The sequence below is a fragment of the Helianthus annuus genome, chromosome 15 (assembly GCF_002127325.2).
Source record: "Helianthus annuus cultivar XRQ/B chromosome 15, HanXRQr2.0-SUNRISE, whole genome shotgun sequence".
In the NCBI taxonomy this organism is placed as follows: Eukaryota; Viridiplantae; Streptophyta; class Magnoliopsida; order Asterales; family Asteraceae; genus Helianthus; species Helianthus annuus.
The window spans coordinates 108,268,279-108,291,626 of NC_035447.2; the positions used below are offsets into that span (position 1 = coordinate 108,268,279).

The 23,348-nt window shown below is 40.1% G+C and overlaps 1 protein-coding gene across 1 annotated transcript; it reads right to left on the reverse strand.

Moving 5' to 3' along the window:
• Nucleotides 1–8,867: 8,867 nt before the first annotated feature.
• On the reverse strand, nt 8,868–13,674 carry LOC110914013. Its single transcript, XM_035984406.1, has 6 exons — nt 12,456–13,674; nt 11,637–11,752; nt 11,370–11,558; nt 11,230–11,266; nt 10,944–11,030; nt 8,868–9,124 (listed from the first exon to the last, which is right to left on the reverse strand). Exons 1-6 carry the CDS (start codon nt 13,672–13,674, stop codon nt 8,868–8,870), a joined length of 1,905 nt encoding a protein of 634 aa, XP_035840299.1.
• Nucleotides 13,675–23,348: the final 9,674 nt, after the last annotated feature.

A 23,348-nucleotide genomic window follows, 5' to 3' on the forward strand; every position in this document is an offset into this window, starting at 1 on the left:
CCCTAACTAGGGTTTCACCGCACCAGATCTGCACTGACACACTTCCCAAAGCCAAGATCTAGAACGTTCTTCAAGCAGAGAATAACACAAACCCTAAGAGAACAAGAACAAAACATAGACACTCACAGCGGACCAACCGAGATCAGTAATAGAGAGCCACTAGTGCTCTGATACCATGAAAAATGGTATGAAGAAACAATAAAACAATATAAAGAATCAACACAACAACTGAGAAGCGACAAAATGGTGACAAAACTTTTATTGACTACCCAAACCAGAAAAACACCCCCAAACCTTAGATCTCAGAATATGTGAGATATGTAATTAACAGATACAAACGAATACCTATATGATCATCAACAACAGTAGATCAAACTCTCACAAAACAACTGAGAGTTTTACATAGAAAGATATTCAAAACTCTAACAAGATACAAGTGAACAAGAGAGAGAGGTATGTGAGCAGACAAGAGGGTGAATAATGAATATCTTCACAACTGGAGCCCTTTTATATGTCTTCACCAAATATTTACAATCCGGTCCACAACTATGATGAGAGACGATCGCGACACCTGGAATGTTTCACAATACCCCGTTGAGTAGGTTTACGCTTATCTTTATCAAACACAAGTATAAGCTATTGGGACTAGTTATCTAGTGGGTTTGGGATAAGCCATGTGGGCTAATCAAATGCTTTGGGCTGGTTTAGTTAATAGTGTGCATGTGGGCTTGGCCCAGTTTGTATTTAGGTCACCCTCTCTAATTATAAATAGGGTGAGCCTAGGTTATTTGGAGGCTGCTATTCATATTGTTGTTCTTCTTATCTATTTCGAGTCTTGTAATAGTTGTACCAGATGAGTTTCATGCTCGTGTGTAATCTAATCAATTCGATTGTTCTTGTTCTTATCACTTTCATTAATTTTCCACACTTTTAATTGTGTTAGTGATATCCGATTGGGGTTCTTGGACTTACAATCTTTTCATCATCAAACTTGGGTCTCTTCTTGATCAGCTTAGCTTGAAAATCTTGTTGAAAAGAATGCAAGATGATGATTCTCAGCAGCTCTTTTCTTTGTCAATCTTTTCTGTTTCAAGCATGTTCACAGGTACTTCTTCAAATGTACTATCACTGTCAAATGATGACTCATATCTGGTTCTTCCGACTCAGGCACATCTTGTTGTGATGCTTCATGCTTTGTCAGCAGCCAACAATATCTCAATCTTCAACAACCCTTGTTTCTTGATTTAAATCAAGTTCTACACATGCTCAGAAATTTATAAACAACATTTCTAAGCAATAGAGGGAAATACCACAGGAACACCTGATACAAAATCCAGTAAGTGTATTTTTGTTGGCGATTGCACTCATTCTAAAGTATATAAGTTTTATAATCCAAAGAAGAACATCATTGCAACATGCCGAGATGTGGAGTTTGATGAACATGTTGCGTGGGATACTAATGTTGCTATCAAAGAGCAACCTGTTGTGCTTCAAGATGGTGATGACCAGGAAGAACACCCACATGAAAATGGGTCAGAGTCAGTTGAAAAGCAACAAAGTCCAGTTAACAATTAAGATGATAGTTCTAGTGAGGAAGTCGGGTCAAGTAGTTCTAAAAAAAGGGACTCCTAAGATACGGTCTATTGCTGATCTTTTTGATTGTACCTCACCAATACTTGATGTTGATGAAACCTGCCAGCTTGCACTTTCACTGGTTGAACCAGAGTCGTTTACAAAAGCGGTTAAGTATGCTGAATGGCTAAGTGCAATGAAAGAAGAGCTACAAGATATCGACAGACACGACACCTGGTCCTTAACAGAACTTCCTAAAGACAAGAATGCTATTGGGCTTAAGTGGGTCTACAAGACTAAGGTGGGACCGGATGGTAAGATCCTAAAGTACAAGGCGAGGCTTGTCGCCAAGGGTTATAGTCAAGAGTACGAAATTGATTTCGAGGAAACATTCTCGTTGGTGGATCGATTCGAAACAACCAGGCTAGTCTTATCTGTTGCAGCGCAAGAAGGGTGGAAAATACATCAGTTTGATGTAAAATCGGCGTTCTTGAATGGATCTTTAATCGAGGAAGTAACGTTTCTCAACCACCTGGGTTTGAGATTCATGGTGAGGAAAGCAAGGTGTACAAGCTTCACAAAGCCTTGTACATGCTAAAACAAGCCCCCCGGGCTTGGTACAACAGGATTGATGCTTACTTTCAGGAACATGGCTACAAAGATCAAAAAACGAACCAACAGTGTATGCAAAGAAGGGCTCAGGTACTGATCTTGTTATAATCTGCCTTTATGTTGATGATATAATATACATGAGTTCTTCTAATGAATTGGTGAAAGAGTTTAAAGCTAATATGGTTAGTGAGTTTGAGATGACTGATATAGGTGAGTTGAAGTATTTTTTGGGTTTAGAAGTTATAAAAAGGATTGATGGATTGTTTTTTACACAGAGAAAATATGCCTAATATGTTCTTCAAAAGTTTGGAATGAGTAAGTGTAAGGCTGTCTCTACACCTATGAATTCCAATGACAAGTTTCAGCCTAATGATGGCAGTGCTTTGGTTGATGAAAAACAATTTCGTAGTCTTGTGGGTGGTCTGATTTATCTTACTCACAGGAGACCAGACATTGTATTTTTTGTGAGTGTCATTTCCAGGTTCATGCACAAGCCAACCGTAATTCACCTTGGAGCAGAAAAGTGAATCCTTCGGTATGTAGTTGGAACTATGGGCTACGGTATATGGTATGGCAGGAAAAAGGAGCTAAAACTTGAAGGGTACACCAATAGTGACTGGGGCAGTTCGTTTGAAGATCGTAAGAGTGTGTCAGCTAACATGTTCTCAACTGGGTTGGGAGCAATTTCATGGTGTTTAAAAAAACAACCAGTTGTGGCTTTGTCTACTTGTGAATCAAAGTATATAGCAACTAATTCTGCAGCGTGTCAGGCTGTGTGGCTGAGGAAATTGTTAGAAGAGCTGGGGTATAACCAAGATGATCCAACTGTGATATGGTATGACAACATGTCAGCCACCTTTTTGACCAAGAACCAAGCCTACCAAAGTCGCAACAAACATATAGACATACGGTTTCATTACATCAGGGATCTAGTTGAAGAAAGGAAAGTGGAGCTGAAGTTTTGTGCTACTGAAGATCAGGTTGCTAATATACTAACAAAGGCTTTGGGAAAGGAACAGTTCTGCTATCTGCGTTCGAGACTCGAAGTTGTGGAGCTTTGACTTGAGGGGAGATACTGGAGCAAGTCAAAGCACGTGGGATTAAATTGAAGATTGAGTAGTTAGTGGTAAAAGAACATGAGTCATGAAGTTTTTTTTATTTAACTTAGGTTATTTCAGTTTTATTTGTTTTCTTGGGGTTGTATTGAGTTTGTTTAGGAGTCTTTAGCTAAGTTAGTGGTGAAGTTTTTTCACCCTGTCGAGTCCTCAATTCACTGATGACGGTCAAAGGATCTCGTTGACGTTGTAAAGGCCCTTGCTTCCGTTTCCTACAAGAAAAAAAACCATTAGCCTCGTCACGGAGGGCCCCCGGGGGGGGGGGGGCGGATCCGTGACCAAGCTCCGGCGTGAGAGTAAGTAAACTTGCCGAGAGTAATGAGAAGTTTACTCTGATGAATATCGTTGTCGGAATATTCTTCTTGGTGTGGATCTTTTTGAACGAGTGATTATGTTGGAATAAATGCTAGTATGGTTCTGGTCGGAATAAATGAGACTGTTATACATTTAGTAAGGGGTTTCTTGTGTGTTAAGGGTTGTTGCTTACCTTCCTTATATAAAGGAGATCGCTTATCTCCCTTGGAAAACGATGCCTGGATGATCTAACGGCATTCTGCTGCCTTTGGGGGACTCAAACACGTGTCTGAGCCCTAACGGTGAGATCTGAGACTTCAATTAATAAAGCCAGCTCAATTGTACTATGTTTCTGGCGACTCCTTCTTCCTTATCAATCAGGCATTTAATGCCTTCCAGTGTCCTTGGATCCTTTCTTCTTTACCGCTCATTTTATATATGTGGTGTTCCTTTTTTAAGAGAGAAAACAGGTAGTGGGCCTGCCGGTTGGGCCCAGGCGACTGAAGCCCAAGATGTGTGGTGTTGGGCTACCAACCAGGCCCGTCGTCAAGTCATCTCTAGTCCCTGGTTCTGAGATTTAAGTCTCATGATCCAGGGCTGAATTCCTGCTTCGTCATCCTTGAGGGGTTTGTCCACTTGGGCTGTGGGAGTGGGCCCACTTCTCTTAATGATTATACGCCCCCAACAGTTCCCGAGGATTATCAAGTATCTTAGATCAACAGTCAGGGATATCTTTCAGGGTGCACGTGCCTCAATCGGTTTTCAATTTTGAATATAGTGACGTGACGGTTACCGCCCCTTGTCAGTTGCCTCCATTTAAACTTCCATTACCTTCTCTTTTCCTCTTAACTTCCTTTATACTCCAAAATTTTCTCTCCTCATTTCTTCAAATTCCCCCGATTATTTTTCGCGATGAGCCGTACCGGTCGTTCTTCGATATGCTCCGTTCTGACGGCAAAAGATCTTGAGACTTTTGTCGATGCTTACAGGATTCCGGAGCGTTTTCTCCGACTCTGCCGAGGCCGGATGATCCGGCAGAATGTTCTCCGGACAAGATCGTTATCTATACCTTTTCGTTTTCTTCATATGGTGTCCGTTACCCTCTATCGGCTTTTAAGGTAAATCTTCTGAGGCATTTTGGTGTTCAGTTCTCACAACTACATCCTCTAGGGTTCACGAGGGTTGTCCATTTTGAGTTATCATGTGTGGCGGTTTCCGGTGATCCGTCGGTGCCCCTTTTCTGCATGTTTTATAAGTTGATATCTGGTGGTGATTGGTTTACTTTTGCCAAACGAAAGGACATTGTTTCTTCCCCATATTATTCTTTTATGCCCACATCTACTTATCCGAAAGAATGGAAAAGCCGATTCATCTTTGTTTCTGCCGCTATGATGCCGGAATCACCGCCCCCGAGGGACCCTAAGGCGTCTATTGAAGATAGCATCCCGGTCTTGTCTGCTGATGAGATCGTTCATTGGAAGAGGATGTATGAGAATCCAACAAGGGCCTTCACATTCCCCGAGGGAGTGTTGGCCATGGGGGATTTGAGCCCTTTTTATTTGGTCCGGCCAAAAGCCTTCTTTGGAAAGAAAGGTACTCTTCTGCCTTTGGCTTGTTATGCTTGTTTTCCTTTCCTTTTCTTTCTTTGTTTTTATGGACTTGGATAGTCATCTCTTGTGTTGTCTTTGTACAGAGATAACCTTGTGAGGTTTGCTCCAAGGAGATTGCAGAGATATTAAGTTCATGGTGGGTGATAGGGTTGAACCAAACATGAGCCATGGTGTGGAGAAGAGGGTCCCTGGGACGGGGAGTTCTGCTCAGGCTGGGGCTTCTGCAGTTGAAGAGAAGGACGAGGAAGGTTCTTCTGATGGGAAAGGGGACTCCCGGGGTTCCCTCCGGGATGAAAAGTTATAGCAACGACGAAGATGATGAGGATCTGGAGAGCCGTTTGATCCGTAAATGGAAAGCAGCCCAGACCAGTAGTCCTAATGTGGCTCCGGAGTGCTAGTGGTCAGAAGACCTTTCCTGCTACCAAAACTATTTCTGAAATTCCTCCTGTTGGGGCCAAGGGCTCTTTATCCAAGCACTTGAGGTCCTCTAGCCTTATTAGTGAACCTCTGTTGGTGACTTTTCCTTTTGTATTCTGCTCCGCTTTTTAATGTGGTTGTTTTTGATTCCTTGCTAATTTCCCCCTTTTTCTTATTTGAAATAGGGAAGCTCCAAGGCTCCGATTGAAATTCCTCCTGCCCCTTCCTCTTCTCGGGTCAAGGATAAGACTCCTGAAATTAGAGCTGCTCGCGTCACTCCTGCCTTTGAAATTTCTCCTCTTCATGCCACGCGGACTAGCAAGCCTTCTTATCCTGAGGGTCTTGTTTCTCAGTCCCCTTTGGCCCCCCCTGTTTGCTGAAGCTCTTCCAGTCCCATACGTCCCTAAGTGGAAGATAACCTCATCCACTGTTGTGGGGACCCCTGAGACTGCTCGGGACTTCTTGGCTCATGCCGTTCCCCTTCTCACAAATTTATGAACTCTGCCCTGAGACCTGATCTCTTTGATGATCAATACAACATGTCTCTTTGTGAGGGGTTTTTTAGGGGGGCTGGTATGTTGCAGCGGATGGATGAGCTGAGGAAGGCAAACGAGGGGCTAAGGACTGAGCTTAGAACTTCTCAAACCGTTGCTGCCGAGCTTCGGTGCCGGGTGACTTATGTTAAGAGGAAGTTGCTGGAGGAGAAGGTGCCAAATCCTTCTTCTCTCCCCCCCCCCTCTTTTTTATATATTTAACTCTCCATGTTTTTGTGCTGTTCTTTCCTTTCAGAGTGCTGGAGCTATGTTGGAGCAAAAGGGAGCGGGCCTGGGAAAGGGAGAGGACAGCTTGGGCTGAGGAGAAGGATGAGCTAGTTGCTGAACTAAAGCATCAGAAAGAGCTTGACTCCATTTCCCAGGGGGATCTGAACACCATGTATGTCGAATGGGGGGTTGTTGTGGATGATAATCAGAAGTTGGCTAAGGAGAGGTACTGGCTTATTACTGAGGGTTTTGGGTCCTTCCTCACTGCTGTTTCCCAATCCAAGGAGTTCAAGGGCAGCCTTGAGAGGATTTATAGGGCTTATCGAGATGTGGGGTATCAGGCGGGTCTGAAGGATGGGTTTGCTTATTCTGCCCAGGGTTTAGGGAGGAAAGAGACTCCTCTTTACAATTCAAGGGCCATGAAACAGTTGTCCAAACTGGACAAAGAGTTTGGCGAGAAGACCCCTGCCCTGCTCGAGAGAATTCTTGAGCAGCCCCTGATGTCTATTGATGAACTCAAGGCCCTACTTACTCCTGCTGGACCCTCTTCGCCCAAGTCTTTGTCTGGGGATGCCTCCCAGTAGTTTCAAAACAATTGTTTATTCGATATGGTTGTAACTTAATACTTATGCACCTTGGATACTGTTGAATTTTGCTTTTGCTTTTGGGAAGGCCTTCGTGTTGGGGTCTTCCCGGTGTCTAACCGTATTATGCTTTTGTAGTTATTTTCATAATTGTATGTTATTGGTGTGCTCCTGTTTGCTGATTATGCTTCCTTGTTGTTTGCAGGTGCTGTTACCAGTAGCTTGGGAGCTCTTCGTGTCTTTACCCGGGGTAGCTTCTCTTCTCCAAGGATTTGCTAAGGCATAGGGGTTGGTTTGGAGTTCGTCTATGCATTCCTGGGCTGCAACCTTTTTGCAAATGTTTCAGTGTGTATTTGTACACTTGTTTTTGTAGCTTGATTACAAAAATTTTCTAGTGTGTCTTCGTATACTTGTTTTTGTAGCTTGATTACAAATTTTTCTAGTGTATATTTATACACTGTTTTTTGTAGCTTGATTACAAAGTTTTTTTAGTGTGTATTTGTACACTTGTTTTGTTGTTTGTTTGTAAACCAGGATCGTTTATGAGAAAATGATCCTTGGACAAGTCTATAAGCAATTATCATGCTTTTTAACTGTTAGTCCGCTTTTCTCGGGCTGGTTTGGCCCTATTTTGCCCCACAGCCGGGCATTTATTGTGTTCAGTACACTGATTTACACGTGTGTATGTTGTTATTGGGTTTGCAGTTTCTTAGGCACGTCTCCCTTAGTGCGTTACCCGTAATTTTTCAAAAGGAACAAGTAGATTGTTTATTGCCATATGTGTTTGGGGGCCTGGGCCTCTAGTACATGATTATACAAAATATGTTTTCCTGGGACAAACCTTAGCAAATGGTTAACTTTTACAAAAGTGGCTTCTAAGCCATTTTTACTAGTCCCCTCCTAGGGATAAGCTTGCACCTTACATATAGTACTTCTGGAGTTGCATGAGATTCCAGGTTCTTGGAATCTCCTACCCTTGGAGTGTTTCCAATTTGCAGGCTCTTTTGCCATTTGCCCAAGTGACTCTATAGGGTCCTTCCCAGTTGGGTCCCAATTTCCTGGTGTTTTCCTATAGGCTGGCTTCATTTGCCCTTAGGACCAGGTCTCTGGGTATCAGATTGAGCCTCTTCATTCTAGAGTTGTAGTAGCTTTCCAGTTGTTTCTTGTATTTGGCCTCCTTCACCACAGCTATCTCCCTCCTTTCTTCGAGTAGGTTGAGGTTCATTCGAAGGTCCTGCTCATTTTCAGCCTCTCGTAGCTTCATCCTTGCTGTGGGTGACCCTATCTCGGCAGGGATGATGACCTCGGTCCCGTAAGTTAGGCTGAAGGAGGTCTCCCCGTTGCAAACCTTGGGAGTGGTATTGTATGCCCATAGGACGAAAGGAAGCTCCTCCATCCATCCCTTTTGTTTCCTTCCCAGCCTTCCTTTCATTCCATTGATTACAATTTGGTTTGCTCTTTCCACCAGGCCATTACTCTGGGCATGAGTGACTGAGGTAAAAACTTGGTGGATATGCATTTGTTCACACCATGGCCTGAAGGGCTTCCCTGCGAATTGTACCCCGTTAACGCTCACCAGTTCCATTGGCACTCCAAACCTGCATATGATGTTGTCCAGGACGAATCGCTTCATTTGTTCTCCTGTGATTTTGGCCAGGGGCCTCGCCTCAACCCACTTGGTGAAGTAATCAGTGGCAACCACCACATACTTGACCCCTCCTGTACCTTCTGGGAACTGTCCAATAATGTCCATAGCCCACTTCTGGAATGGCCAAGATGTTGATACGGGTATGATGGGTTGTTTGTGGCGGTGTGTCATGGGAGCATGCACTTGACAATTATCACATTTCTTGATTTCCTTCGACGTTGTCTCGTACATTCTGGGCCAATAAATCCCCGCGTTCATTGCCTCGCCTCAACCCACTTGGTGAAGTAATCAGTGGCAACCACCACATACTTGACCCCTCCTGTACCTTCTGGGAACGGTCCAATAATGTCCATAGCCCACTTCTGTAATGGCCAAGATGTTGATACGGGTATGATGGGGTGTTTGTGGCGGTGTGTCATGGGAGCATGCACTTGACAATTATCACATTTCTTGATTTCCTTCGACGCTGTCTCGTACAATCTGGGCCAATAAAACCTCGCGTTCATTGCCACTACGTCAAAAAAGGCTTACGGCCACACAAAAAATGTGTGACCATAAGCCTTTTGCCACACTTTTTTTTTCAACTCAAGTGTGACCAAAGGTCGAGTCATCGTAGATGTCATACAGCCACATTCCCATTTAGTGGCCGTAGCAACTTAAAAGTGTGGCTAAAGGGTACCACTATTTCTTGCTGGAATCAGACAAAACTGTGGCTAAACGGTAGCAACAGCCACATGAGTTTACTTTACATGTGACGGTCTCTATTATTCAGTCACATATATTTACTAAAAAGTTTCTTTTAGCCACATCAATTAAAAAAATGTGTGGCAAAAAGGGTTGTTATAATCAAACATTTTGTCCAATAAATGTGGCTAAAGGTTAGCAATGGCCACATGAATTTACTGTAAGTGTGGCCACTTCTATTATACAGTCACATGAATTTATTGTAAGTGTGTCTAAAAACCTTTACTAGACACACAAAACACTTTTGTAATTTTAAGTGTGGCTATTGTCTAACATTTGGTCACACATATTTCTTTTTCCCATGACGTTTGGTATCATTCTGTCACACAAACAAAACAAATGTAATGATGGTGTAACTATTGTCTAGCATTTGGTCACACAAATTTGTTTTTCTCATGACATTTGTTATCATTCCGTCACACAAACAAAAAACGAAGTGACGAAAATGTGGCTAATGGTTATATATTGCCTTATAATTTCCTTTGGTCACATATAGTTTTAAGTGTGACTATTATCTAACCTTTGGTCACATATAATTTCCTTTTTCCCATGACCGTTTGGTATCATTTCGTCACACAACAAATGACAAAGTAACTATAACGTGGCTAATGGTTATTTATAGCCACATGAAGTTTTGTAATTTTAATTGTCGCTATTGCCTAATATTTGGTCACACGTATTCATTATGTTTCTATGTGACGATATTCGTGTAATTGCTCACTTTGTTTCCATTTTTTTGTAAAATAAAAACTGCACTAAAACATGAGATAATCTAAAAACAAATGATATTTACAATCATAACTGAAAATCCATAAATATGTTTTCAATTTGAATACAAATGAAAGATAAACTTCTAATCAAAACCTATCTACAAAGTTGCAAAAAGAAACGACTGTACAAATAAACTAAGAACTATTTCTATGATGTTTTCTTCAAGTCCATATACTCATTGTTTTTTAACTTGAAAGTGCTGCAAATTTGCCTCCATAGGATGGTGGCCATCTTGTTGTGGTGGAGAGTAAACTTGTAACTGTTGGCTTGTTCTAATGTCTCTTAACCCATCCATAATAGCGAGTCATTGGCATGCATTACCCAAACTAGAGAGGTATTTGGACTCAGCCTCACCCTTAGCTCCCTTGATTTGTAGAATTTTTATCGATTGAAATTGAAGTAAGAACAGACCTGATAATTCAACTTGAAGTTAGAACAATCTAATTCATTCAACCTGTGGTTACACCATGTAAGTTTGATGATGTTAGAGTGGGCCAAGGATAATAAGACTGCACATAAATGTAATACTATAGTAAGCTAGCTTTTGGAGAATGACTGTCAATTAAGTTTCAAGTGCCATATAAATAATTAACATCATGTTGCTTAACAACATTATCTTCACATATTTTCAACTTTTCATAATGGGTGCAAAAAATATAAAAAAATTAGGTGACAGATCATACCATCTTCAAATTAAAATCAACAATTTTGAAAGCATGAACAAAAACCCTAAATATCTTCAACAAAACCAAAAAAATGGTCAAATACAAGTGAACAAAAGTGTACCTATGCGAGCATAGTGAACAAAAGTGTACCTGTGCGAGCATATGTTCCTTCTCGTACAGCTATGCTTAAATCTGTAGAAACCAGTGCTTTGCCCCTTGCTGGTACTTTTATATCGCCTACATTACATCATATAAAAAACTGAATAAAAGTATCAGAAACTATAACAAAATGAATACCTATATAGTTCAAAAAAGGCCACAAATTCTGATATGTTCTGAACTTTTAATGTTTAGAAAAAGCCACAAGTTCTGTTCTAGTACAATAATAATTGTGGTCAGTTTGAAAGGCAGGTTACCTATGTTTTAGCTCTGTAACAGCCATGTCCATATAGACCAACCGGAATTGAAGGTGCCTATAATGTATAATTTGTATTTAATTAACTGTCTTTAAGAAGCTGTTCAATGGAATATGATAGATCAGTTCCAACATTGGCATTTACCACAATCCACACCTACCACAGCCATCATGTCAACCCGTCTTTGAACTACGTCGATTTTGTCAAGCTTCAAATTAGGAACCCCATACATCATAAGTCCTCTGATTTGGTCAGCGCGCTCGAATACGGCGACTGTATGGCCTATCCTATTTAGTTGATCAGCAGCAACTAACCTAGCAGGATCACTTCCAACAATCGTTACTTTTTTCTGTAGAAAAATGGAATGGTCAAAAAATAAATGAAAATGAAAAATTAAGCAAATTAACGCAAAGAAATTCAAAATTACCAAGTTCTCTTGAGGGTGGTCGAGACACCATCCTTCCTCAAAATCCTTGTTTATGATTGAGCACTCGATGTTTTTAATCGAGACTGGATTTTCGATTATACTAAGCGCACAAGCGCCTTCACATTGAAGTCGATATAATGCATCACGCCATCTGTTCCGATAAACCAGCACGTTGAATTCAGGAATTTTTTTGCCGCTTAATAAAAAGAACAAGATGAAGGTTATTGTATTATAGCCAAGCATAACGAACCATCTTTATAGTGTACCTACATTAAACCACCTAAAAGTACCTTAAAGTCTAATATATAGGGTGGGGTTCTAGAGTGAACACCAGTGTATTTGCGAACTGAATGAACAAATCATGGCCATTGATCTACACACGTGTATGGCCAGGATCTCATCATCAAATCGTAAAATACACTAGTGTATTTCAACATCAACTCCTGGCCATTGATCTACACATGTGTATGGCCAGGATTAGTTCACTCAGTTCGCAAGCTACACTAGTGTTCACTCTTGAACCTAATCCTATATATATATATGTATATGTATATTAACATTTAGTTCATTCACATAATATATATAATAACATTTCATCAGTTCACATAATTCATTAACTTGTGACTATAATAAATGAAATGCAATTGCCTTGGCTACAAATGTTCTTGGTCCTGAGTGCATGCCACAAATTCCCCCGTGTATTTATCATACCACGTATTTGGCTTCCTCATTGTCAACACATTTTAAAGGTGGTCCCAAGTACGACCTTCGGTAGAGCTCCCCATCTATCAATTCATACTGCAAGGCCCTTACCCATACCTTGCGGGCCGCCCAATCGCCCTCTGGCAGCGTCCCGTCCCTGAGGAACTTCAGAATTGGTGTCATCCAGGTTTCCTGAATGCCACAAATCCCCATCCGTTACGATGGAGGGGGATGTCAGGACTTCCACCTTGACTTCCCTTGCCAAGTGGTCGAAGGCCACGAAGGCTAACTTGCTAAGGGCATCGGACTTCCTGTTTCTTCCTCGAGGAATGTATTCAAGCTTGAAAGTGTTGAAGGTGTCGGCCAATTTTTTCACCCTGTCTACGTATTGGGCTATCGAGTTGTCCTTCGCTTCATATTCCCCGTGGTATTGCTTGACTATCAGCTGTGAATCAGTGTTAGCTTCAACATGTATTGCTCTCATCTTTTTTGTTAGCCTCAGCCCGGCTAGGAGAGCCTCATATTCTGTCGTGTTATTGGTGTTTTCGAAATCCAATCTGATGGCGTATGTCAGTTTGATTACCTCGGGGGTGATCAGTGTGATCCCTGCCCCGCTTGCATCCTCACTTGAAGCCCCGTCTGTGAACAGTTTCCATACTGCTTCGTCGTCCTTCTTCTTCTCTTCCTCCTCCAGGTTTTTCCATTTAAGAAGTTCTTTCTCCTCTTCCTTAGGGACTTCTGCCAAGAAGTCCGCCAGTATTTGCCCTTTTGTTGCGGTTCTTGCTTTGTACTCTAGGGAGTGTTCCCCTAGCTCGATGGCCCATTTAGCCAATTGGCCTGAGAGTTCTGGTCTCCTAAGGACCTTTTGGAGCGGTTGGTCCGTCAATAGTGTGATTTTGTGTGCTTGGAAATATCTCCGGAGCCTTCGAGAAGCAAAGACAAGTGCCAGGGTTAGCTTCTCTAGTGGCATGTAATGCTCCTCTGGATCTTTAAGGGTTCTGCTGATGAAGTATATGGGTATTTGTTTCTCTTCCCTTTCCATCATCATCATCATCATCACGGCACTGATCGTCGTCTTGGATGCAGACACGTACAAGAGCAGTTCCTCCCCAGGGACTGGGGTGGCTAAGGTTGAAAGCCTGCAGATGTAGTCTTTCATCTCTCGGAAGGCTGCCTCAGCTTCCGGAGTCCACTTGAATTTGTTTGTCTGAAGGCATTCCTTAAGGACTTTCATGAAGGGAAGTGTTCTGTCGGCTACTTTGGACAAGAAACGGTTAAGGGCTATCAGCCTCCCATTCAGTTGTTGAATATCTTTTATGGACCTGGGGGACCGCATTTCAGCCACTGCCTGGGTTTTCTCTTGGTTTGCCTTGATTCCCCCTTGGTGATCACTACCCCTAAGAACTTCCCTTCTTCCCCCCGAAGCAAAACTTCCCTGAGTTTAACTTCATGTTCACAACTTGCATGATTTGTATGGTCTCGGCTATGTCCTCTATCATGGCCATTTCAGTGAGGCTTTTTATGACAATATCATCAATGTACACTTCCAAGTTTCTTCCCCGCTGTTCTCTAAAGAGGATGTTCATAAACCTTTGGTACGTGGCTCCTGCGTTTCTTAGCCCGAAGGGCATTTTGGTTTAACAAAGGGTGCCTTCATCTGTGATGAAAGCGGTTTTCTCCTCATCCTCTAGCGACATTTGAATCTGGTGGTACCCCTTGTATGCGTCAAGAAAGCACTTCAAAGGGTACTAAGACAGGGAGTCCACCTGGACGTCTATCTCCAGAAGGGGGTAGCAGTCCTTGGGACATGCTTTGTTCAGATCCTGGAAGTCAATGCACATCCTCCACCCTCCATCTTTCTTTTTGACCATGACGGGATTGGAAATCTAGGAAGGGTACTTGACCTCTCTTACTATTCCAGCCCTGAGCAACTTCCTTGTTTCTTCGCATGCAGCCTTTCTTTTGCTGGGACCCATGCTCCGTTTCTTCTGCTTAACTGGTTGTATCCGGTCATGTCTCCATGTTGGAACGCGAAGACGTCTATGTTGAGGAGGAGGAGCTCCTTGAAAGCACTTTTACATTTGTCGCTGAGGTGGCTGGCAACTTTTATCGTTTGTTCTGGAAACCTGTCACAGAGGACCCATTCTTCGATTCCTTCCTTTTGGGACTTCTCTACCACCTCCCATTCTGTGACTGAGGATACTACCTTGTAGGAGGACTTCACCCAGGCTAAACCCTTAGTGGTTTGAAACACCAGGGCTCAGTGGGGGGGGGGGGGGTTGAGGCATGTGCTTGTAGGTCTCCGATGCCTGGCCTACCTAGGATTGCATTGTATTTGGAGGGTGCCCGGACCACAGTGAAAGTGAGGGTTATCGTCACACCCCATGTTTTTCTTTATGTTTTCCTATTTAAACTCGTTAGGATCGGAGGCTCTCATGACTGTGTTTGTTTGTATAATTTGTACATTAAGATAAAATAAAATAATGTAAAGTGCAGCGGAAATGAATACAAACTTTGTAAACACAATCAAAGAAGAGAATAGATTGATAAACAATTGCTTCACATTGAGTCAAATGATTGAATTACAAAGCAAATGATTACAAGCATGCTTACAATACTAAACTCCCCCTCAGTCTGATGCTCCAAGGTTGGTTGCACAAGATGAAAGAATTAGACATGAGAAGAAGAACTTGCTCAGTCAATTAAATGTAACAATACAGAGTACTGTTACATTTATAGGCAGTCCAAACCACTGGACATCTCAGCTGACGTCAACATGAAAGTGACGTCTAACAAACTAACAAACTCTTAACAACTGATCTATACAACTACTGCTTTGCTAACTACTGATGTTACATTACATTACACAAGATAAATAAAATTGCTGCTGCATCCTTCCACTACTGTGAACCCAACAGTACTTGTCATGATCAGCAGTGCTTGACTCAAGGCAGTAGATGGGGCAGCAGGGCTTTAGTCTTCATCAGTCTTTGATCTGATCAGTAGTTTCTAGTGTCAGCAGTTGTTGATAAAGGCAGTACTTTGGAGTATATCAGATGTTGGAGCCACAGTCAAGGGGAAAGCTTATAGTAAACAGCTGCTTATTGTGAATCCCTTGTTGTGATTCGGTTTTGGCTTTCATTATCTGTTCCTCTGGCAGGGTTCAATCCCAACAATCTCCCCCTGGAACAGATAATGCCAAAACCCTTTATTATTCTGGATTTTTATTTCTCATCAAAAGTTCCCTAGCTTGTCTTTTAAATTCTTCTTCCAAGGCCTTGGATCTTGAGTCATCCTCATCCCTGCATAGTGAAAGTTCAAGGAGATCCTGCAAATCTTTAACACTAAGGCCTGGTGCATCTTTCCTTGATATGTACTTCACTTCGCCAGTGGATCTGACCACGGTCAATACATGGGTCTTTTGATCAGACATCCACTTTAGTACTTTTAATCCTAATGGGTTTCTTGGGATAGATTTATTTCCTGATGAGTTTGGAGATGTTGGCCTTGTGAAAAGTTGTAAGCTATCAGACATTTGTTTGAGGGCCTTCTCAATTACATCATTTGCTGCAGCTACGGCTTCTGTAGTTTCCTTTTCAATTTGCTCTTGTCTCTTTTGTTGATCTGGCTCAATGTCTGATATTTCTGAAGTGCTTGGTGATGCAGGCTTGGTTAATACCTTTTTGAAAAGGTTTTGAAGTCTTACTGAGCTCTCTTCTTTTAGACCCATTTTCTTGATGGTTTCTGTGAAGTACTCTGTTTCCTTTTCCTTTACTTCTTCACTAGACAACTATTTTCCTTCTTCTTGGTTTGACACGAGAATAGGATTATCAGCTGATGTGAGCAGTGTTTTGAGATTTTCAATCTGTTGTTCAAGCTTTTTGTAGTCAGGATTCTTTGAAGTGTCTGAGACACTTATCCTTCTTTTCTTAAGCCTTTCATAAGCTTCATCAGTCTGCTGCTTTAACCATTTTTCTATGGCAGTGGCAGTGTCCACCTTTGCATCCACTCGCTCCTGTTTCTTTCTCTTGTACTCAGATGTTAGGTCAGCTATGAGCTTTTTCTATTTACTCCAATTTGGAGCAGTCTTCTTCTTTCTAGGATCGTTTTTGATTCTATCAATCCTATCTGCCTCATGCTTTAAAGCAACTATTGGCCATTCTTCAAACTGTTTTTCTTCAGCAGGATAGAATCTTTCTTTCATAATATAAGCAAGATATTCTTTTCTTAATTTATTTCGTTGATCAGCTTTTTCTTTGCTTAATTCTTGTGCAAAATTTTCCATCTGCTTAACTTTTGTGAGCAAGAATTCCAGTTTTTCAGAGATGGCTTCATCACTTTGACCTTCACACTCAATCTTGGCTCTTATCTTAGCCTTCCTTGCTTTGAGCTCAAGATATTCATCTATATCTTCTGGGACTATGAAGCCTATGAGTGAAGGGAATCTTCTGTTTGAAGGATCATCTTCAGTTTAAAATTGTCTCATCTCATTTTTTACACTTCCAGTTCCATCGGATATTTTGCAACATTTGGATCATATTTGTCCTCATTTGCCTGAGTAATTTTTCCTCTTTCTGGTGTAAAGCTTTGTGGATGAAAGGGATTTTAGTTGTGATGTAGGAATAGTGAGAGCAATGGTTGATGGTTGACTAACAGCTGTTAAAACAACTGGTGTTTCAACCGCTGTTGTCATTACAACTACTGATGTATCAGTAGAAGTCTTCTGCTTTTGAGCAGGGGTTGGAATGGTAGTGATTTCTGTGGCAGTGGTTTGTGGTTGACTAACAGTTGTTGAAACAACAGGTGTTTCAACCATTGTTATCATTACAGCAGATGTTGTGACATCTGCTGTCTTCTGCTTTTTGGCAGGAGGTGATGATGGGGTGGCTGTTTTTAGTGGTGAATTTGGTTTTGGTGATGTGATCATAGATGATGATGATGGTGGAGCAGTGGTTGCAGTGGTGTGTGTTGATACTGCAGCTTTGGTTTGGCTATTCTTTTCCGGCTCAATGTAGATACCATCTTCAATTCCCTTCTTTTTCCACTTGATCTTCTCCCCCTTTTTGGCATTATCTGGGAAGGGTTCATTCATGAAAAGAACAGTGGGAGGAATTTTTCCAGAGGCACTTTGGAGATGAGCTTTGATAGCTTTAATGTCTGCCTGAGTATCTTTAAACCTTGACTCCACCATGTTTGTCAGCTTTTGTACATGTATAGCATGCTGCTGATCAGCCATTTATTTTTGTCTTTCCAGCAGTGGTTGGAACATGTTCCATAGCTCATTTGCAGCAAGTGCAGGTTGTGCAGGTGCTTGAGCTGGAGCAGTAGTGGATTGTGCTTTTTGAGCTTTTAACAGCTGTTGCACCATATCCTTTATTTCAGCAACTGAGGTCTCCAGATTTTCAACTCTGCCCGTCAATTCCTGATATTTTGAATCATTGCCCAAGTTAATGGGATCATCTGAATCCCCACCAGCAGTGGTTTTACCAATGTGTGACTTAGGAACTGAGTCCGAAAAGTCATTCATTGATGCCCCTTGTTCTTGGTACTGGGGACTTCTTTCTTCAGCACTTGATAACCTTTTGAGGGTACCAGTGGGCAGAACAACCTCACTGGTGGTTCTCATAGGAGCTATTGAAGAAATTGCCTTCAAGGGAGTCTTATGAATGAAACCACTGTCCAAATGTAAACCAGTGAGTTCAACATTTGTAGTGGCTGCTCCACTTGAACTACTGACAGGAGTTACTTGTAACTCCTGCAGTGTAACCTCCTCAGTTGTTGCTGGGATAACAGAGATATCAGCATCAGACCCAATCACTTGTAGGAGTATACTCTCAGTGATAGGTGATTAAGAGGAACTGGTTTGTGTCTGAGTAATATCAACTGCATGCAACAAGGGTATTATGGATGGTGGTAATATGGGGGGTGAAGGTAAGGGAGTTGAAAGAGACATGTCCTTGGGATCAGGACTGTGGAAGATGGATCCGAGTGGGTCCAGAGCTTCATATTGTGGGGTCCCTGTGTTTACAACCTGATCCTTTTGTGAGGATGCAGGAGGAGTTTGAGGCAAGGGTGGAGATCTTTCTTCCATCTGTTGTGAGGAAGTAGCAGCAGTGGTTATTGGTGACTTTTGTGTTATCACTGGCAGTAACTCTGGGATCTCATCTTCCAGAGGTGCCTTTGTTTTGGGTTTGGGGGGCTTTCTGGATGTTTTCTTTTTGGTCTTTTTGGTGGTGGCAGGTGTGGGTTTCAAAACAGTGGGTGTGCTGCTTTGATATCTGGAGCAGTGGGCTCAGCAGCCGATAGCTGAGGAGCAGTTTCATCTGCTAAATTCTGCTCAGGCACCTCTACTTTTTTTTTTATAGATGCCAGCATTCTAGAGAATGTTTCAAGCATTAAACCATTTATTTTAAAATAAGCACCTTGTTTGGGCAATTATGCATCTCCTTTTTCAAATTTTTGTTCAAAATAATAGCTTAGAAACCTTGGAAAGAGCAGAAATGCTTTGCTATCAACGTTTTTTACTAAATCATCAAAAATCTCCTGGGAATAATTAAAATTTTCATTATTTAAAATAGCATATCCCAGGCATTGAATCTTTGATGGTATTTCGTTAAAAGCAGTTGTTTGATTAGAAACACACATCAAAAGAGTGTGAAATAAAAACCTGGGAGCATAAGGGAAATAACCTTTTTGTAAGGTATCTCTTTTTGATTGTTCTGCATACCCTCTATTTAAGAAATCATTTTTCAACTCGGTTTTTGAAAAAGAGGTTTTACCTTTTGGTCATAGAGTTTAAAGACTTCTGAAATGGATTGTGGAGAAATTTGAATCTTTTTACCCTGTATTGAGGAGTTGATGGCTGTGACAGTGTCTCCTTGTTTTTTCAAGGGTAGCATTGTTCCAGAACTCTCTCTGGGTTTGTAGATAAATGGGAGCGTTTGCTGTTAACAAAGTTTTGTACTTTGACGCAGATAAAGTGTCGATGATGGAGTCGAAGGTGTTGGTTGTTGTGGGTTTTGTGAGTATACCCAAATAGTTGTGAGGGGATTTGTAGCGAATTTCTGTGGTTTCAGCGGCCATTTGAGTGGCGTCTATGGGAGCAGAGGAAGAAGATGATTTTGATTTTAATTTCGTCATTTTTGATGAAGAAGATCGAAGAATGTTTTGGAGTTATGGGTGGGAAACTGCTTTGTGAAGAGAATGTTTGGAATTCAATTCGACAGTGAAACCCTGTTTGGGGTTTTGATTAGGGTTTTATTTAGGGAAAAAGTAAATACTGACGTGGCAGCGGTTATAATGATCTTACGACTAAAAACTGGCCACGTGCCAACCCTTGATGGAAGAGTAAATAATGGAGGACAGTTGTTTTTGGAGCCACTGATGGATCAACCATCAGTAGTTACAACGGTAATAAATGAATCAGTGGGTGATTTTAACTATCAGTGGATAGCACATCAGTGGATAGAACACTGATGTTATACAACAGTGCTTATCAAGAAATTGAAGGAGCAGGGGTTGACTTTCAGCAGTGGACAGACTTTTAGAAAGCAGATGTTTGAGACACAGCAGTAGTTAAGGGAAAACAGTGGTTGATAACAAAATGAAAGACCATTAGCATAACAACTGTTAGTGCATCAGTGGTTGAACTTTTGACAGTTAATTTGAGCATCTGCTTGTTCAGAAGTGGAGATTGATTTTGTCTTGTGTAAACACAATATCATGTCCAACAACTGCTATTCTGCAGAAATGCTATGCTCAACAACTACATTTAGATGCAGATTATCAAGATTGATTTGTCAGCAATTTTTCTAGGAATTTTTGTTCAAGGTTACCGCATGTTCACTATTTTCTGACAGTGGTTTAGCATTCCAGATGATGAGAACTTCTTTACTAAGGCTACTCATTTTGTGTCTAATTATTTGAAATAGAACATGAGTGTCTCAGTAGTTTAAAATCAATTTGCAATCAATTTTTGATCTGTGATAAACAAACTTGAGCTTAATATGACCTTGACATGTGCACCACTTCCTTTGATCAGTTTTAGGAATAGTAATTTCACACAAAAATAAGCAAATTACATCCTGGCCAGAGATGAACTTTTTACTATAAAAAATGAGTAAAAGTACAAAATATATTATATAAAAAATAATATATCTGGTTTTATCTGAGAAAAACACCTTAAAAAAGATTATTTTGAAAATAACATCAAAAAGATCTGGTAACTTTCCAAATAAGCACATGATCACATATTTCTCAAGTTATTATGACCACTGTTTAGGATCATTTTCTTGTCAATTGATTGTAAATTCTTCTTTTAAGGTCAACCACTGGAGATACCATTGTTACTTGAACTTTTCCTGAATTAATGAATGCACACAGTTGCATGATGACCATTGTTTACCCAACTTTGGACTCATAAGTGTTTTATGTTTATACTCTTTTCTTTTGGCTTCAAAAGTTTTGAGATAAACACACTTTTGAGTTTTGTTCATTTTCTTCTTCCCTTTTTACCCTTCCCATTCATAAGTACAGAAATACTTACTGGGAGATTTTATTGAGGAAAAGCTTAATCCAGAATCATTTTGTAGTAATGTTTTGAGAGATCTGACCACATTTGTACATGTTTTAGTACCAATTCTCACATTACGTATGATTTGGACTGTTTAGACCCTTGATTTTCTTAATGTGTTTTGACAAGGTTGATTTGATCCTTTTGAGGATTCTCAACCTGCTTTTTAACACATAAGATTTCATGACTAAAGTTTTATTTCCCTCTTTCTATGTTAGCAAAACACTAATGTTTATATGAACATAGGTTTCGTTAATCTGAGGTTCATACTTTAGTATAAAATATGATGAAATCATCACAAATTTCATAACAACAGTTGAAATTAATTTTGAAGGATGGTAATCATACCATAATTACCAGACATGTTTTCAGATCTGTAAACTATGAGTGATTTGTGCATAATATCAATTATTGTTTGAAATTTGTAAATCTTGTGACATCTTGGTTGTTTTACAGAGCTTTAGATCAGTCACTTTGAACATGATTTCTCATTGCTCTGTTTTTCAACTAAATACGACCAACCTTAGTATCAATGGATTGTGAGCTGAACTGTTATGTCAAATTGATTGTTAGATCGAATTTGACTGTCCGAGCTCTGATACCAATTGTTAGGATCGGAGGATCTCATGACTGTGTTTGTTTGTATAATTTGTACATTAAGATAAAATAAAATAATGTAAAGTGCAGCGGAAATGAATACAAACTTTGTAAACACAATCAAAGAAGAGAATAGATTGATAAACAATTGCTTCACATTGAGTCAAATGATTGAATTACAAAGCAAATGATTACAAGCATGCTTACAATACTAAACTCCCCCTCAGCCTGACGCTCCAAGGTTGGTTGCACAAGATGAAAGGATTAAACATGAGAAGAAGAACTTGTTCAGTCAATCAAATGTAACAGTACAGAGTACTGTTACATTTATAGGCAGTCCAAACCACTGGACATCTCAGCTGACGTCACCGTGAAAGTAACATCTAACAAACTAACAAACTCTTAACATCTGATCTATACAACTACTGCTTTGCTAACTACTGATGTTACATTACATTACACAAGATAAATCAAACTGCTGCTGCATCCTTCCACTACTGTGAAACCAGCAGTACTTGTCATGATCAGCAGTGCTTGACTCAAGGCAGTAGATTGGGAAGCAGGGTTTTAGTCTTCCTCAGTCTTTGATCTGATCAGTAGTTTCCAGTGTCAGCAGTTGTTGATAAAGGCAGTACTTTGGAGTATATCAGATGTTGGAGCCACAGTCAGGGGGAAAGCTTATAGTAAACAACTGCTTATTGTGAATCCATTGTTGTGATCCGGTTTTGGCTTTCATTATCTGTTCCTCTGGTAGGATTCAATCCCAACAAAACTCTTGCAAGTATTGAACGAATTATCAAGTCTTCAAAGCCTGATAAACCAACATTATTAAGGTCAGCAGTCTTGAACCTATTTAAAGCACTAAACTTAGTGTAGTCCCCACTCTTTTATGCCAATTATTATTAAGACCCGTAGTTATGGCAAAACACTAGTCGTACTCTCACTTTTGAATAAGTATTACACATCACAACGACATGCATATTGCATAGTAGGTCCATACATCATGAATCAACAACAAACACCAAATGATCTTATGAATATTAGGACCTCCTATATGTTTGGATATCGTTGTCGATAAAAAAGTACTTATATATAATTGTCTCTCTAGCTATGTGTTTAAATTCTTTATGAACTAGTGATACCCAGCCATTACTCTTAAATAAAAAACCCAAATATTGTGTTGTTGTTTTCGCCTCAGATGTGAAAAACAAATATTACCCTAGTCTATTTCGCTTATTTATTTAACTTTGTGAGCTAACTATCATCAAATGTCTATAGAGGTATAAAACATCCAGAAAAATGACAACTTTCAAAATTTTCTCTTGATTCAAATACATTTTGTTAATTAAATATGAATGTATCAGTTTATATATCGTTTGTTAATTAAATAAGCTACAAACTAAGCAATATGTATTAACTTTATTAATAAAAAAATGACTTGTGATTAGTTTTATAAATGATGTTCTTAAAACATAAAAAGATGTTTATAAACTTTACATATTTGCAAATACAGATTTTGTTTAAGTTTTTGGTTATTACAATTCATATATCTTTTATAATTAAATTTTCTCTCTTTACTCAACTAAAAATACTAGATAAATATACTTTATATGATTGCTTATGGTTTTTAAAATCTGATATATGATACTATTATAAGAATCTACAAATTACATGATTGCTTATGGTTTTTAAAATCTGATACATGATACTATTATAAGAAACTACAAGACAAAACTATTATTAAAACAAAAAAGATATAATCAAATCAAAAAAAGAATATATGAAAACTAATGTTTGGTGAGTGTCGTACACTTTTACACGCCACTGAAGTCAAAATTACT